We start from the raw sequence: 13,928 nt of genomic DNA, 5'->3' as shown, positions 1-13,928 counted from the left end.
TATTATATTTAATGTATAATTATACTTAATTATATTAATATTGGCATGAAAACTGTGAATTCAGAGTAAGTCAAAATATGGGTGTTAAGAATGGTGTTGCTATTTTATTTCATCAAGTCATAATTTTTGCTTATCAATTAAATTTCTAAAGTTGCATTCAAACTGAATTTTGAAAAATACCTTCTATATCTTCATTAAGGGGCTCCCCTACTGGCTCAGTGGTAAACAACCCACCTGCCAGTGCAGGAGATGTGAGCCCCGATCCCTGGGTCAGGAAGATCCCCTGAGAAGGACACCAACCCACTCCAGTAGTCCCATGGACAGAGGAGCCTGGGGGCTACAGTCCATGGGGAAACAAAGAGTCAGACACAACTTAGCAACTAAACACCAACAACATCTTCAATAATCATTAATGTTCAAAGTGGGCTTGTCCTAAATTCAATAATCAATAAAATAATTTTGACTTTATAAAACTAAGGTGTCATATGAATATTTTCTAATGCCTATTTTTTCTGATCATAAAAGTCATATATGATTATTATGAACATTGGAAGCATAGATGTATTGTTTCCTCAGAGACAATATTTTAGAAGTTGTTACTCCTAGTAGTTCCTCCTATAATTCTAAATAGTATGTGTTTGTAGCTATTTCTTGATTCCTTTAAATATTAGATGTTATTTGCTTACTTCTTGTGATGACAGATCACATCACTTCTTTTGATGACAGATTTAACTGTCGTTACCTCGCCCTGAACCCTTTCCATTTTCTCTAAGTAATTACATCACTGTTTTTATTTAAGCCAATAAATAATTTTGTTTCTATGATTAAATGTTTATCTCATTTTTCATTTCTTTTCTTTTCCAATTTTTATTTTTTCTTGAGTTTATAATGATGTTTATATTTTCCTTCTACTGTTTTGCTTTAAAATTTGATGCCCATCATCATTTGCTTTCTGTTTCATATGTGAGCGATCCCCATTTTGTTGTAGCCTTACCTTTGTAGATTTTTCCTAACGTATTGTTTACTCATTTTACTCTTGAGATGCAAAATTTTATATGTGTGAACTTATCTGCATTCTAAAGTATTCTCAATGTTTTCAGAGGTGGTAAGAACCACTGGTCAGAACTAAAACCCACAGAAAAAACATACTTATGTGATAAGGTCTATCTATCTCACTAAAAGAAAAAATGGAATAATTTAATTAAAGAGAGTATAGATAACTATCTTGTATTAAATATTGCAGTGTTTGTAACTTTGTTTAGTTTGTAAATATGTGTAAATTATATTAAGTTGCTATTTATAATCTGGTAATCTACCAATTTTACTTAATTTTAAAATAATGGAGAAGTTTAAAAAACAGCCTTTCCAATATATAATAATTGGTAAAACTTTATCATTAATGTTCACTAATTCAAATTATTATGTGTATATTTTAATTGTTATAAGTATAGGGGCTTCCCTTGTGGCTCAGACAGTAAGGAATCCGCTTGCAATGCAGGAAACCCAGATTCGATCCCTGGGTCAAGAAGATAATGCTGAAGAAGGGAATGGTTACCCATTCCAGTATTCTTGCCTGGAGAATTCCATAGACAGAGGAGCCTGGCGGGCTACAGTCCATGGGGTCGCAAAGAGTCAACTACAACTAAGCGACTAAGCACAAGTGAAATAATTAACTTTAACCAATATTTAGTGTCTCTTTGGAAGCAAGATATCTGAATATTTTATATTTTTTGTATTAGGTATTAAGCATTTGTTAATCATCCCCTAACACATTCTGAACTCAGTATATACTAATTTAGGGTTAGGTGGATGATGAGCTTTAGTCTATAGGTTGGAAGATAAAATAATTTTATTATTTCTTACCTTTTCCATTAGGAAATTTTTCTAATGCTTTTTATATAATGTCTGATCTTTTTTTAACCTAAATTTCAATCATTTTGCAGTGATATGGTTTACTGTGGAACTTATGACAATGCCTTAGACAATGACAACTATAATCTTGCTAAAGGTTTCAATTACCACCAAGGACCTGTAAGAATTTCTTTTTATTTCTTTGAGTTTTCAATTTGTTATTTTTCAAAGAATTTTAGATATTCACAGCTCCTTTCTCTTCACTTTTAAATTTTTCAGGAGTGGTTGTGGCCTGTTGGGTATTTTCTTCGTGCAAAATTGTACTTTTCCAGATTGATGGGTCCAGAGACTACTGCAAAAACTATATTTTTGGTTAAAAATGTCCTTTCTCGACATTATGTTCATCTTGAGAGGTAAGTCATCAGAGCATGTAATTTCTGAAACTAGTGTTTAGTGTTTAAACTTAAATTGAAGAAAGTAAGGAAAACCATTCAGGTATGACCTAAATCAAATCCCTTACGATTATATAGTGGAAGTGACAAATAGATTCAAGGGATTAGCTCTGATAGAGTGCCTAAAGAACTATGGACAGAGGCTCATGACATTGTACAGGAGACAGGGATCAAAACCATCCCAAGAAAAAGAAATGCAAAAAAGCAAAATGGCTGCTTGAGGAGGCCTTACAAATAGCTGTGAAAAAAAGAGAAACGAAAAGGAAAGATATACCCATTTGAATGCAGAGTTCCAAAGAATAGCAAGGAGAGATAAGAAAGCCTTCCTCAGTGATCAGTACAAAGAAATAGAGGAGATCTCCTCAAGAAAATTAGAGATACCAAAGGAACATTTCATGCAAAGATGTGCACAATAAAGGACAGAAATGGTATGGACCTAACAGAAGCAGAAGATATTAAGAAGAGGTGGCAAGAATACACAGAAGAACTGTACAAAAAAGATCTTCATGACCCAGATAATCACGATGGCGTGATCACTCACCTAGAGCCAGACATCCTGGAATACGAAGTCAAGTGGCCTTAGGAAGCATCACTAAGAACAAAGCTAGTGAAGGTGATGGAATTCCAGTTGAGCTACTTCAAATCCTAACAGATGATGCTGTGAAAGTTCTGCACTCAATATGCCAGCAAATTTGGAAAACTCAGCAGTGGCGTCAGGACTGGGAAAGGTCAGTTTTCATTCCAATCCCAAAGAAAGGCAATGCCAAAGAATGCTCAAACTACCACACAATTGCACTCTTCTCACATGCTAGTAAAGTAATGATCAAAATTCTCCAAGCCAGTCTTCAACAGAACGTGAACCGTGAAATTCCAGATGTTCAAGCTGGATTTAGAAAAGGCAGAGGAACCAGAGATCAAATTGCCAACATCCATTGGATCATTGAAAAAGCAAGAGAGTTCCAGAAAAACATCTACTTCTGCTTTAATGACTGTGCCAAAGCCTTTGACTGTGTGGATCACAGCAAACTGTGGAAATTCTTAAAGAGGCGGGAATACCAGACCACCTGACCTGCCTCTTGAAAAATCTGTATGTGGGTCAGGAAGCAACAGTTAGAACTGGACATGGAGCAACAGACCGGTTCCAAATCGTGAAAGGAGTCCGTCAAGGCTGTATATAATCACCCTGCTTATTTAACTTCTATGCAGAGTACATCATGAGAAATGCTGGGCTGGATGAAGCACACACTGAAATCAAGATTGCCGGGAGAAATATCAATAACCTCAGATATGCAGATGACACCATGCTTATGGCAGAAAGTGAAGAAGACCTAAAGAACCTCTTGATGAAAGTGAAAGAGGAGCGTGAAAAAGTTGGCTTAAAGCTCAACATTCAGAAAACTGAGATCATGGCATCTGGTCCCAACACTTCATGGCAAATAGATGGGGAAACAGTGAAACAGTGACAGACTTTATTTTGGGGGGCTCCAAAATCGCTGCAGATGGTGACTGCAGCCATGAAATTAAAACACACTTGCTCCTTGGAAGGAAAGTTATGACCAACCTAGACAGCATATTAAAAAACAGAGACATTACTTTGCCAACAAAGATCCGTCTAGTCAAAACTATGGTTTTTCCAGTAGTCACGTATGGATGTGAGAGTTGGACTATAAAGAAAGCTAAGCACCGAAGAATTGATGCTTTTGAACTATGGTGTTAGAGAAGACTTGAGAGTCCCTTGCACTGCATATAGATCTAACCAGTCCACCCTAAAGGAAACCAGTCCTTTTTATTCACTGGAAGGACTGATGCCGAAGCTGAAACTCCAATACTTTGGCCACCTGATGCGAAGAATTGACTCATTTGAAAAGTCCCTGATGCTGGGAAAGATTGAAGGCGGGAGGAGAAGGAGACACAAATGAGATGGTTGGGTGGCATCATGGGCTCAATGGACATGCCTTTGAGTAAACTCCAGGAGTTGGTAATGGACAGGGAGGTCTGGCGAGCTGCAGTCCATGGGGTCACAAAGAGTCGGACGCGACTAAGCAACTGAACTTAACTGAATGCTTAGTCAGTTCATTAGCTATTAAGTAAATGGCATTTCCATAATATTTCTGTATATTTTATATATCACAATGAAATTTGAAAGCTTTACTCTTTAACACAAGTTCTATGTAATTTTCACCTTATTTTAATTATTTTAGATTGTTATTTAAACACAATATTGCATGATTAGTATGAGGGGGAAAAGCCTTTGGTTTTTAAAATTTATCTAATAGTTTTTGATATGGTTAGCACAGGATATATACAAAAACTAAAGGTTTAGGCTTGGCCTTTTGAGTTCACCTATTTAAACATATATTGATAAATGTTTTCATAAATGGTTTTATAATATTACAATTAAAATATCAGTGTTGGTGTTTTGAGTGTTTTAAAGCCATTTGTCATGTCCTTTGTCTGAACTATTAGCAGATAAATAGTATCGGAGTTATGTGCCTTTTTGGATGATATAACTCGGTCTTAATTTTACAAATTCTAGATTAAACCTAGATATATGTACATCTTATATGATGTACATATATCATATTTATAATATGCATGAGCAACATAGATTTTATCTCCTCTACTACAGGAACACATGGGGCTTCCATCTATCACCATGAATGTTGTCAAAATTGTTTTTTCAAAGTTATTTTCATTAGCTTAAATACAGTCACAGAAATGGAGAAGGCAATGGCACCCCACTCCAGTACTCTTGCCTGGAAAATCCCATGGACGGAGGAGCCTGGTAGGCTGCAGTCCATGGGGTCATGAAGAGTCAGACACAGCTGAGCGACTTCACTTTCACTTTTCACTTTCATGCCTTGGAGAAGGAAATGGCAACCCACTCCAGTGTTTTTGCCTGGAGAATCCCAGGGACGGCAGAGCGTGGTGGGCTGCCGTCCATGGGGTTGCACAGAGTCGGACACAACTGAAGCGACTTAGCAGCAGCAGCAGCAGTCACAGAAACTTTAGTCCTGTCACACTTCTACCTCATCTAGAGATTAAGTCTGAAGTCTTTGTAATGTAAACGTTCTTATGTTCTGACCTTTATTGCACCACAATATTTCCCAATATTTGCATTACTTTTCTTTCTTCTCTTTTTTCCATGAGGAGTAAGAATATGTTGTACTGAAGAGATGATCTACTTTTGCCTATAATCCCATCCCTCCTCCCTGTTCCACATCCTTGTCAAAAGATTATCCTTACTTGGTATTCCACTTGATCCTTCCTTCCTAAGCTATGAAGATACCTGTCAGCCTACCCTAAAATAAAGTCCCTTCATACTGTTCCTACTTCAAGCTTTGTTTTATCATTCTGTTTTCTTTTCAGGATCCACATTTTCTATATGATTAGTTTTTTTTGTTTGTTTGTTTGCTTGCTGACACCAGTTCAGTTATCACCACATGCAAGCTGGCTTTTGTTTTGCTCTCACCACTCTGGTGAAGCCACTCAAGAAGATCCTTTCTGGTTCCCAGATCCTATGACTTCCTCTCAGTTCTCTTCTTTGACTGGCTATCTCGTTGCTTTTCTCTATTCATGAAAAACCTATGCTAGCCATAGCATTAAATTTCCCTTGTTAACCTAATAACAGTAGCAATTATAATAATAGCAAATAATATTTATTGAGTACTTAGTATCTTCAGACATTGTTCTAAATGCATTCATATAACATTACTCATTTCATCCAAAAAGCTATATAAGATAGCTACTATAATTGTTTTCCGAGCATCACATCTCCCCTTAGTAGCTGTGTGGCTATGGGCAAGTTATTTAATTTCTCTAAGCCTCTGTTTCCTCATCTATTTAAGGTATGTGCTGGTGTTGTTTTGAGGATTGATTTATTAGTATGTATAACATGGACAAGATACTAACTCAGATATGAGCTACTATCTCCATTTTATAATGTAAGCTTAGAAAGTTAAGTAATTTATACACAGTCAAATGGCAAGTAATTTGGTAGAGCTCTTAATAAACTCCAGGCAATGTGGTTTCACGGACTGCCCCTTAACCAATACACAATTGGCTCTATTTGCTGTTTTTCTGGCTTTGCTTTCTGGAACCTAAAAGCACATTCATTGTCCAAAAAAATCTATCCTTGATCTTTTCTTTTCTGTCTACTTGTCTTCTGTTATATTTCACCTAGTCTCACATCTTCACTCTTCAGGTAATTTTGAACTTTCATAAACTCCTCTTCTACTTTTCAGCTACTTAATAAACTTCTTAGCTTGAATGTCCTTCTGCCATCACTCATTTTCTCTCAGTTTTTTTTCCTATGCTTCCCATCTTTGTTACAGTATTACCATTATTCATGGTCTGCAAGCTCAGACACCCCAGGTTCTTTTTAACTTTACTTCATTACCTCTCCAGAACATCCAGATAGTGGTCAAGACTTGATTCTAGCTCTCCTCCTTTTAATAACCCACCGTCTTCCTTTCTTTGGCCAGTGCCTAGTCTGTAACTCATAATCTTTTCTCTGGACTAGGCAATTAGCTTCCATATTTCCACTCTTCTCTCTCCATTTTGTCTTATCATCCCAAGCAAGCTCAATCTTGTTGACATGTAACTCTCACAATTTTAATCTTATGTTTAAAAATCTTTAGCAATTCCCCACCGGTTACAGAATGAAATCCAAATTCCTTAGTTTCCACAATTTTTTCTCCAGCTACCTTTCCATTTTTATTTCTTGCTGTTTCCTATAGCTACTTTTATGTCCATTAGCTTTAACTATGAGCTTTGGATTAAAATTCTGTCCTTGCTGCTAATTTTCATGTGTGACTTTCAGCAAGTTACTTAACGTCTCTGAAATAAATTTCTTCATCTATAAAATGGGAATAATAATATCTCATTACTTGTCAAGATTAAATGAAAAGATAGAACAAAAATATTTGTCACAAATCAAGAAATGGTTTCACCTAAAGTATATTATTACTTTTTAAATTTTCTATAGAATCTGTAATAATGTCAGTATTCTCATTTTTGATGTTGATAAGTTGTATTTTCCTTTTTTTCCTGATCTGCCTGACTAGAAGCTTATCAATTTTATTGGTCTTCTTAAAGAACCAGCTTTTGAGTTCATCAAATTTTTTTCATATTATTCAATTTTTATTTCATTGATTTCTATGCTAATTTTTATTATTCTCTTCTACTTATTTTAGGTTTATTTGTCTTTTTCTGTTTTTTTCAAGGTGTAAGTTGAGGTCATTGATTTAAAGACTTTTCTTCTTTTCTAGTATAGGTACTTAGTGCTAAATTTCCTTCTATGTACCAAATTAACAATACCCCAAAATTCTGATGTGTTATGTTTTTTTAATTCAGTTGAAAATACTTTCTGTTTTTCCTTTAGCTTCTTCTTTGACTCATAGGTTATTTATAAAGGTGTTATTTAGTTTTCAAATATTTAGGAATTTTCCAGAGATGTTTCTATAACTGATTTCAAAGTTAATTCTGTTGTGGTCAAAAAATGTATTTTATATGACTAATCTTTCTAAACTTATTGATACTTATTTTATAACTCAAAATATGTTCTAACTAGGTCACTAAACTGCAAGTAGAAAAGTGTACCTTCTGTTATCATTGGATCGTGGTGTGGTTTAGGCGCTTAAGTTATGTCCAACTCTTGCAACCCCATGGACTGTAGCCCCGCTAGGCTCCTCTGTCCATGGGATTCTCCAGGCAAGAATACTGGAGTGGACTTCCATTTCCTTCTCCAGGGGATCTTCCCAACCCATGGACAGAACCCGGGTCTCCTGTGTTGCAGGCAGTCTTTACCAACTGAGCTACAAGGGAAGCCACGACACTGGATGGGGTGTTCTTAAAATGTCAACTAGGTTGATGAGCGTTAGTCACTCAGTTGTGTCTGACTCTGTGATCCCATGGACTGTGGCCTCCGGGGCTCCTCTGTCCATGGAATTTTCCAGGCAGGAATACTGGAGTGGGTTGCCATTTCCTTCTCCAGGGATCTTCCTGACCCAATGATTGAACCCCAGTCTCCTGCATTACAGGCCAGTGTTGTACAAAATACTTACAGATTTTCTGTCTACTTGTTCTGTGAGTTACCTAGAAAGGTAACATTTTATTTTACAGTTATGGATTTGCCTATTTCTCCTTGAAGTTCTATGTGTTTCTGTTCTAGAAGAATAGCAATGATACCTACACATAGGGTTGCCGTTAGTACTAACTGAGATAATGTACATAAAGCACTAGTATTAGAACATAGTAAATGTACAATAAATATCAACTGTACTATTATTCAGGAAAATGAGAAATTTGTATAGAAATTTGGATTGTTTTTAATTGGCATTTTTTTCTAATCATTTTCCTAATCATTTCCTAATCATTTTTTCCTTCATCATTTCATGTTCATTTTATAATTTTGTCAAGATCAAACATAATACATTCATTAATTACAATTTGAGTCTCATAAACTTACTCTAAAAGAAATAAAATTAAGCCTGAGAGGATGTTTATCTCTATACTTACATTACTTATAATGGTAGTGTCCTGTTTTCGATACTTAAAGGGACTCCTTTGTAATTGAAAGTCTTAAATCCTAAAGATTGAATGTCAAAGAATAATTTCAGTCTAAATTCTTTATACATAATCTTTAGTATAGCCTGTTTCATTTTGTAGTAAATGGGTACATATGATTGTTTTCTAAAAGAGAAGGCAAAATCACCAGCTATATTGCCTATTTTATTAACCCAACAAGATATATGTTTGATTATATCTCATAAAATGGCTCTTCTTTCTTTAAGATCCCCTTGGAAAGGACTTCCAGAGCTGACCAACGAGAATGGCCAATACTGCCCTTTCAGCTGTGAAACACAAGCCTGGTCAATTGCTGCTGTTCTTGAAATACTCTATGACTTATAGTTAGTTGACTCATGCATATATCTTAAGTATGCAACCAGTTGTATTGTTGAATGCAGTTATAATGTAATGTAAATGCTTTATATGCACATGCTAAAGTCATTTTTTAAATCTCATTCATATAATATTGATGCCCTAATAGGTAAGACTATAAAGCATTGGTTTTGCTAATGTAGTTTTTGATTTGAGTAAGAAAAAAAATTATCACTACCAATGGAATGTTTGTCTTTTGAATTCAAGAAGTATTCCTCAGATGTCTAGAAATAAATAATTTGAAAGCCAGAGTTTGAAAAAGAAAAATCATGTAATATTCCTTTCATGCATAAGTGAAATGAAATATGAGAATGTAATAATGAAAGAAATGGAGAAGTATCTTTAAATGGTGGTATATATTTTCTTCAGTAACAGTATATACTGAATAAGCTGTGGTTAATTAATCTTCTCAACCTTTTATTAATAGTTTATCTGCTGCTGCTAAGTCGCTTCAGTCATGTCTGACTCTGTGCGACCCCATGGACGGCAGCCCACCAGGCTCCCCCATCCCCGGGACTCTCCAGGCAAGAACGCTGGAGTGGGTTGCCAATTCCTTCTCCAATGCATGAAAGTGAAAAGTGAAAGTGAAGTCGCTCAGTCATGTCCAACTCTTCGCGACCCCATGGATTGCAGCCTACCAGGCTCCTCCATCCATGGGATTTTCCAGGCGAGAGTACTGGAGTGGGTTGCCATTGCCTTCTCCAATAGTGTATCTAGCACCTTCCAAATTGCATTCAGAAGATATTAATGAATATGGAATCATGGAAATGTCCACCTACAATATATGTTTGTAAGTGAAGCACAGATGTTTATAATGTGCTTTTATTTTTTTCACTGATAGTGTAATATGTTTTTAATACAACGAATTTCAACAGTATATTTAACATATATTTAATTGTGCTAATGATGCATAGGCTATATGAAAAAATCACAAAGTATTAGAAATTTATTTTCTAAGAAAATTTTTATAAAATTAGTCTTGAGTTCCACTTTCCTACTTTGAGATGGTTTACATTTTCATAATGCAAACCTTCAGACATATTTATGAGAATTTTAAAGAAAAAGGTACTATATTAATTTTCTAAAAATAACTTTTTAGTTTGTGTATAAAAGTGTATTATATTGGTTTCCTGTTAACTGAAAACTGTTGACAAGTTTAGCATGGAGAACAAGCTTAAAATAGAGATATGAATTCAGCAGTTATCTTGACTCCAGTAAAGTCACTTGAATAGCTTTTCATGTGATTTGAAGATAGCTTAAATCTGGAAAAGTCATAAAAGGAAAAAGACTTTTAACATTTGTATGATTTGAGATTTTTAATATTACTTATTTTCTAGATGATTTTTTTTAATTATCTCTTTTTGTCTCAAGAAGGCACAATTAGATCATTATACTTTCAGCTGAAGGAAAATAGTTGCAAAAATCCATTTCATTATTCAGTTGTAATATTTATAGTTAAAATAGTGGTACAATAACACTTTTCTCACCTAGAAGTCATATGCCCAACTCCCTTAACTATGAGGAAGGAGTGAAAATATTGAAAAACAAGTAAGCTAAAACTTCTGGGTAATAAAAATACAAAAATGTTTCAGATGCCAAATACCCATGTTCAACCCTACGTTAGTGTTAACTGGCTTGGTTTTCTGGTTTCCCAACCTAAAGCAGATTGACTTCTACATAACTTCTTCATTGATTTCCAAGTTTTCCTTCCTTCTTCATTGTTCAATGTCTGACCTCTAGTTAGAAAAATGACCTTCCTTGAGAGGGAGAACCATTAGTTATCAAAGATTCACATAGTTCTGTTGTAATTAAACTTCTATATTAAAAGTGGTAAGAAAAGTAACTAAAGACCAACATTAAATCTGTTTTTAAAAAAAGCAAGAAGCAATGGCTGGCTGATGGTTAAATGTGATAAATAAGTAAATGAGTAAATTAATCTTAATAAATAAATAATAACAAGCTTACAATTTTCAAAACATAGCCATATTGGGTTATCTATGGTAGGGCAAATATCCACCTCACCAGTACATTTTTACGATATCACATTACACTAGAAAATTAAGCAATTCATATTTTTATTAGGAATGTTAATGAAAGAATGTTATTATAATCTGCATGGCCTATTTTAAAGCTTAAGAAGCATGTTACACATTATTTTATCAAAGATTGTTAAAATAATATTAATAGCTTTAGACTTTAGAGGAATAAATGTTTTTGACTAAAAAACATTTCAATAGAATGCTTCATTCCTGTGTGGTTTTGAATGAGGTACCATTATATCACATACTGAGAATGGTTCTGTGCCCTGATTCTTAATTAATTCCGATCAGTCTTACTCTTTTACTTGAGAAGTTTGCCAGTTTAACCAGTATGCTGTGATAATTTAATATGTTTCACAGATAACTGAGGAGACATGAGACCTGTCATCCTGTCCATGAACGTATGTAATGCATTTCTGATACGTCTTCACCTGCTCTGTCTATAGGCAAATGTCACTTTTATGTCTGTGCCAAGAAAATAAAAATCTTTTCTAAAGGACTGTATTTTGCATTTATTATTTAGCAGTTAACTAATTTGTTGGTGCTTACTACTACCACTTATTCAGGACTTGCTTATTTTGGGTGCTTTATCTTTTTGCAGTATGTATGGAAACAAAGACAGGAGGAAGAATTTTAGGCTGTTTGGTAATTTATTTAATTAGCTATGTTGAAATTAGGAGCAAAGTGAACTCTTGATGTATAAATTGACCTATGTTGAGCATGTTAGCAGCTGTACATACTCCAGGTATTTCTTGGAATCTTTTTCACTACTGTGAATTTTTTACCTTTCATGAGTATGAGTGAATTGGTCAAACTTGCCAAACTTATTTGTAGAAATCTTCAATGCACCAAAATAATAAACTCATGCTTAAGTTGCTCAATTCAGGGGTTGTTTTTCCATTTGTATAAGACTTGCACTATTAAATGGTACTGATACTTTGTCATTTGGGCAGTTTTTTCCAAATATATATTTCTTAGCATATCTGGTATTGGGTTTGTCAGCTACAAATTGGCACTTAGCAAGAGCATTGCCAATGACAAGGCATCTGCCATCTGCCTCTACAGAGACTGAACCCCACGCTGCTGTAGCTGTTGACCTTCAACACCCCCTGAGGGAGTTCAGGGTGGAGTGAGGCACTCTGTGCTCCAGGGAATCTGGTGGGACAGGTCTTTAGATAGTTGGATGCTTTTAGGAACAGATTCTATGATCTCAATCCTTGCATATCTAGAGAAGCACTAAATCCCTTCATGGTGACATCAGACCCTCAGGACTAACAAAAAACCTTTTGTAAATTGAGTGCTTCATGGTATTGAACTCCCCCTTCACCAAAACCTTATACATTGACTTTCCCCACTGCTGCTTTGGAGCAGTCTTCTCTCAGAGCCATCTGAGATGCTGCCTCCCAGGCTGCAGTCCTCATTTTGCCCCAAATAAAACCTAACTCACAACTCTCCAGTTGTACATCTTTTTTAGTCGACAGGTTAGAGGTTTTTTGTTTAACTTACAGAAACTTTCATTTTTATTTAATTAGATATTTTAGTGTTTTTGTCTTTGTGAACTCTTCTGTCTCTTCAAAATTTAACTGAACTTTTAATCAACTCAATAATAAACTTATATTTCTGTGTTATATTCTGATTTTATATTTATATATTTACAGCAGCATACAGTATGAGGTGAAACTGTAGGTGTTTTTTCTCTAAATTGTTATATCCAAGCTCATGAATTGGATTTCATTTGTAGTGATTCTTTTTTAAATTATTGAATTTTTTACTTTATAATAGGATGTACTTTCTGGGATATCTGATTAAAGTTTTCTGTGTTCACTCATTTAACTAATGTAATTTTTGTTTTAATATTTATTAGAGCTTTTTCTCACCATCTTTGTCACTAATCCCCTGCTCTTTTTTTTAGAATCTTGTTTTCTATACTTACCTGTTTGTTTTTTTCCATGTCCAAAAAGTTTTCTCTTACCATTTTTACTAAATTTACAACCATACTGTAAGTTAATTTGATAGGAACTGACATTTACAGTATTTAATCTTCTAAGAAATAGAGTGTCTGCATTTATTCCATTTTTTTAGATTGCTGAAATTCCTCCTAATTTTTGTTGTTGCCAATTAGAATGAAAAAACTCAGATTAAACACTCATGAGCTTCTACCATATAATAGCAATTTTATATTAGAAGTATTTTACCCATCTTATATATAAGAATATTACTAAAGCATCTTGCCCTAAGTCACACAACTCGTAAGATACTGGACCAGAACTCACTCTTGATCTTCCTACTCTAAACCTTTTTTCAAAGATCCTCAGAACTGAAGTTTTGTGTGCTCACTTTCATGCTTGCCACCATCTATCCATAGGTCAAGATATAGCTATTATCAGTTGTCCACATGATTATGGAAATCATTAGATCTTGTTCTGCTTGGATCTAGATATATTCTCTTATTATCCTAGGCAGGGGACTTCCCTCATAGCTCAGTTGGTAAAGAATCTGCCTGCCGTGAGGAAACCCAGGTTCGATACCTGGGTCGGGAAGATGCCCTGGAGAAGGAAATGGCAACCCACTCCAGTATTCTTGAGCCTGGAGAATCTCATGGACAGAGGAGCCTGACAGGCTACAGTCCATGGAGTCTCAAGAG

The 13,928-nt window shown here is 35.0% G+C and overlaps 1 protein-coding gene across 4 annotated transcripts in view; it reads left to right on the top strand.

Annotated features, from left to right (window-relative positions):
- Positions 1-11,783, top strand: part of AGL (amylo-alpha-1,6-glucosidase and 4-alpha-glucanotransferase) — a 97,455-nt gene extending 85,672 nt beyond the window's left edge. For all 4 annotated transcript variants that reach the window (XM_070367618.1, XM_070367619.1, XM_070367617.1 and 1 more), the window contains exons 32-34: positions 1,944-2,031; positions 2,131-2,264; positions 9,098-11,783. In XM_070367618.1, the coding sequence (XP_070223719.1) occupies positions 1,944-2,031; positions 2,131-2,264; positions 9,098-9,215 (340 nt within the window). In that variant the 3' untranslated portion in view covers positions 9,216-11,783. The remainder of the gene's footprint in view (positions 1-1,943; positions 2,032-2,130; positions 2,265-9,097) is intronic.
- The last annotated feature ends 2,145 nt before the right edge of the window (positions 11,784-13,928 follow it).

Source organism: Bos mutus, chromosome 3 (genome assembly GCF_027580195.1).
Source record: "Bos mutus isolate GX-2022 chromosome 3, NWIPB_WYAK_1.1, whole genome shotgun sequence".
In the NCBI taxonomy this organism is placed as follows: domain Eukaryota; kingdom Metazoa; phylum Chordata; class Mammalia; order Artiodactyla; family Bovidae; genus Bos; species Bos mutus.
Note: the sequence above shows the minus strand (reverse complement) of the source record. Positions and strands in the feature narration are given on the sequence as shown.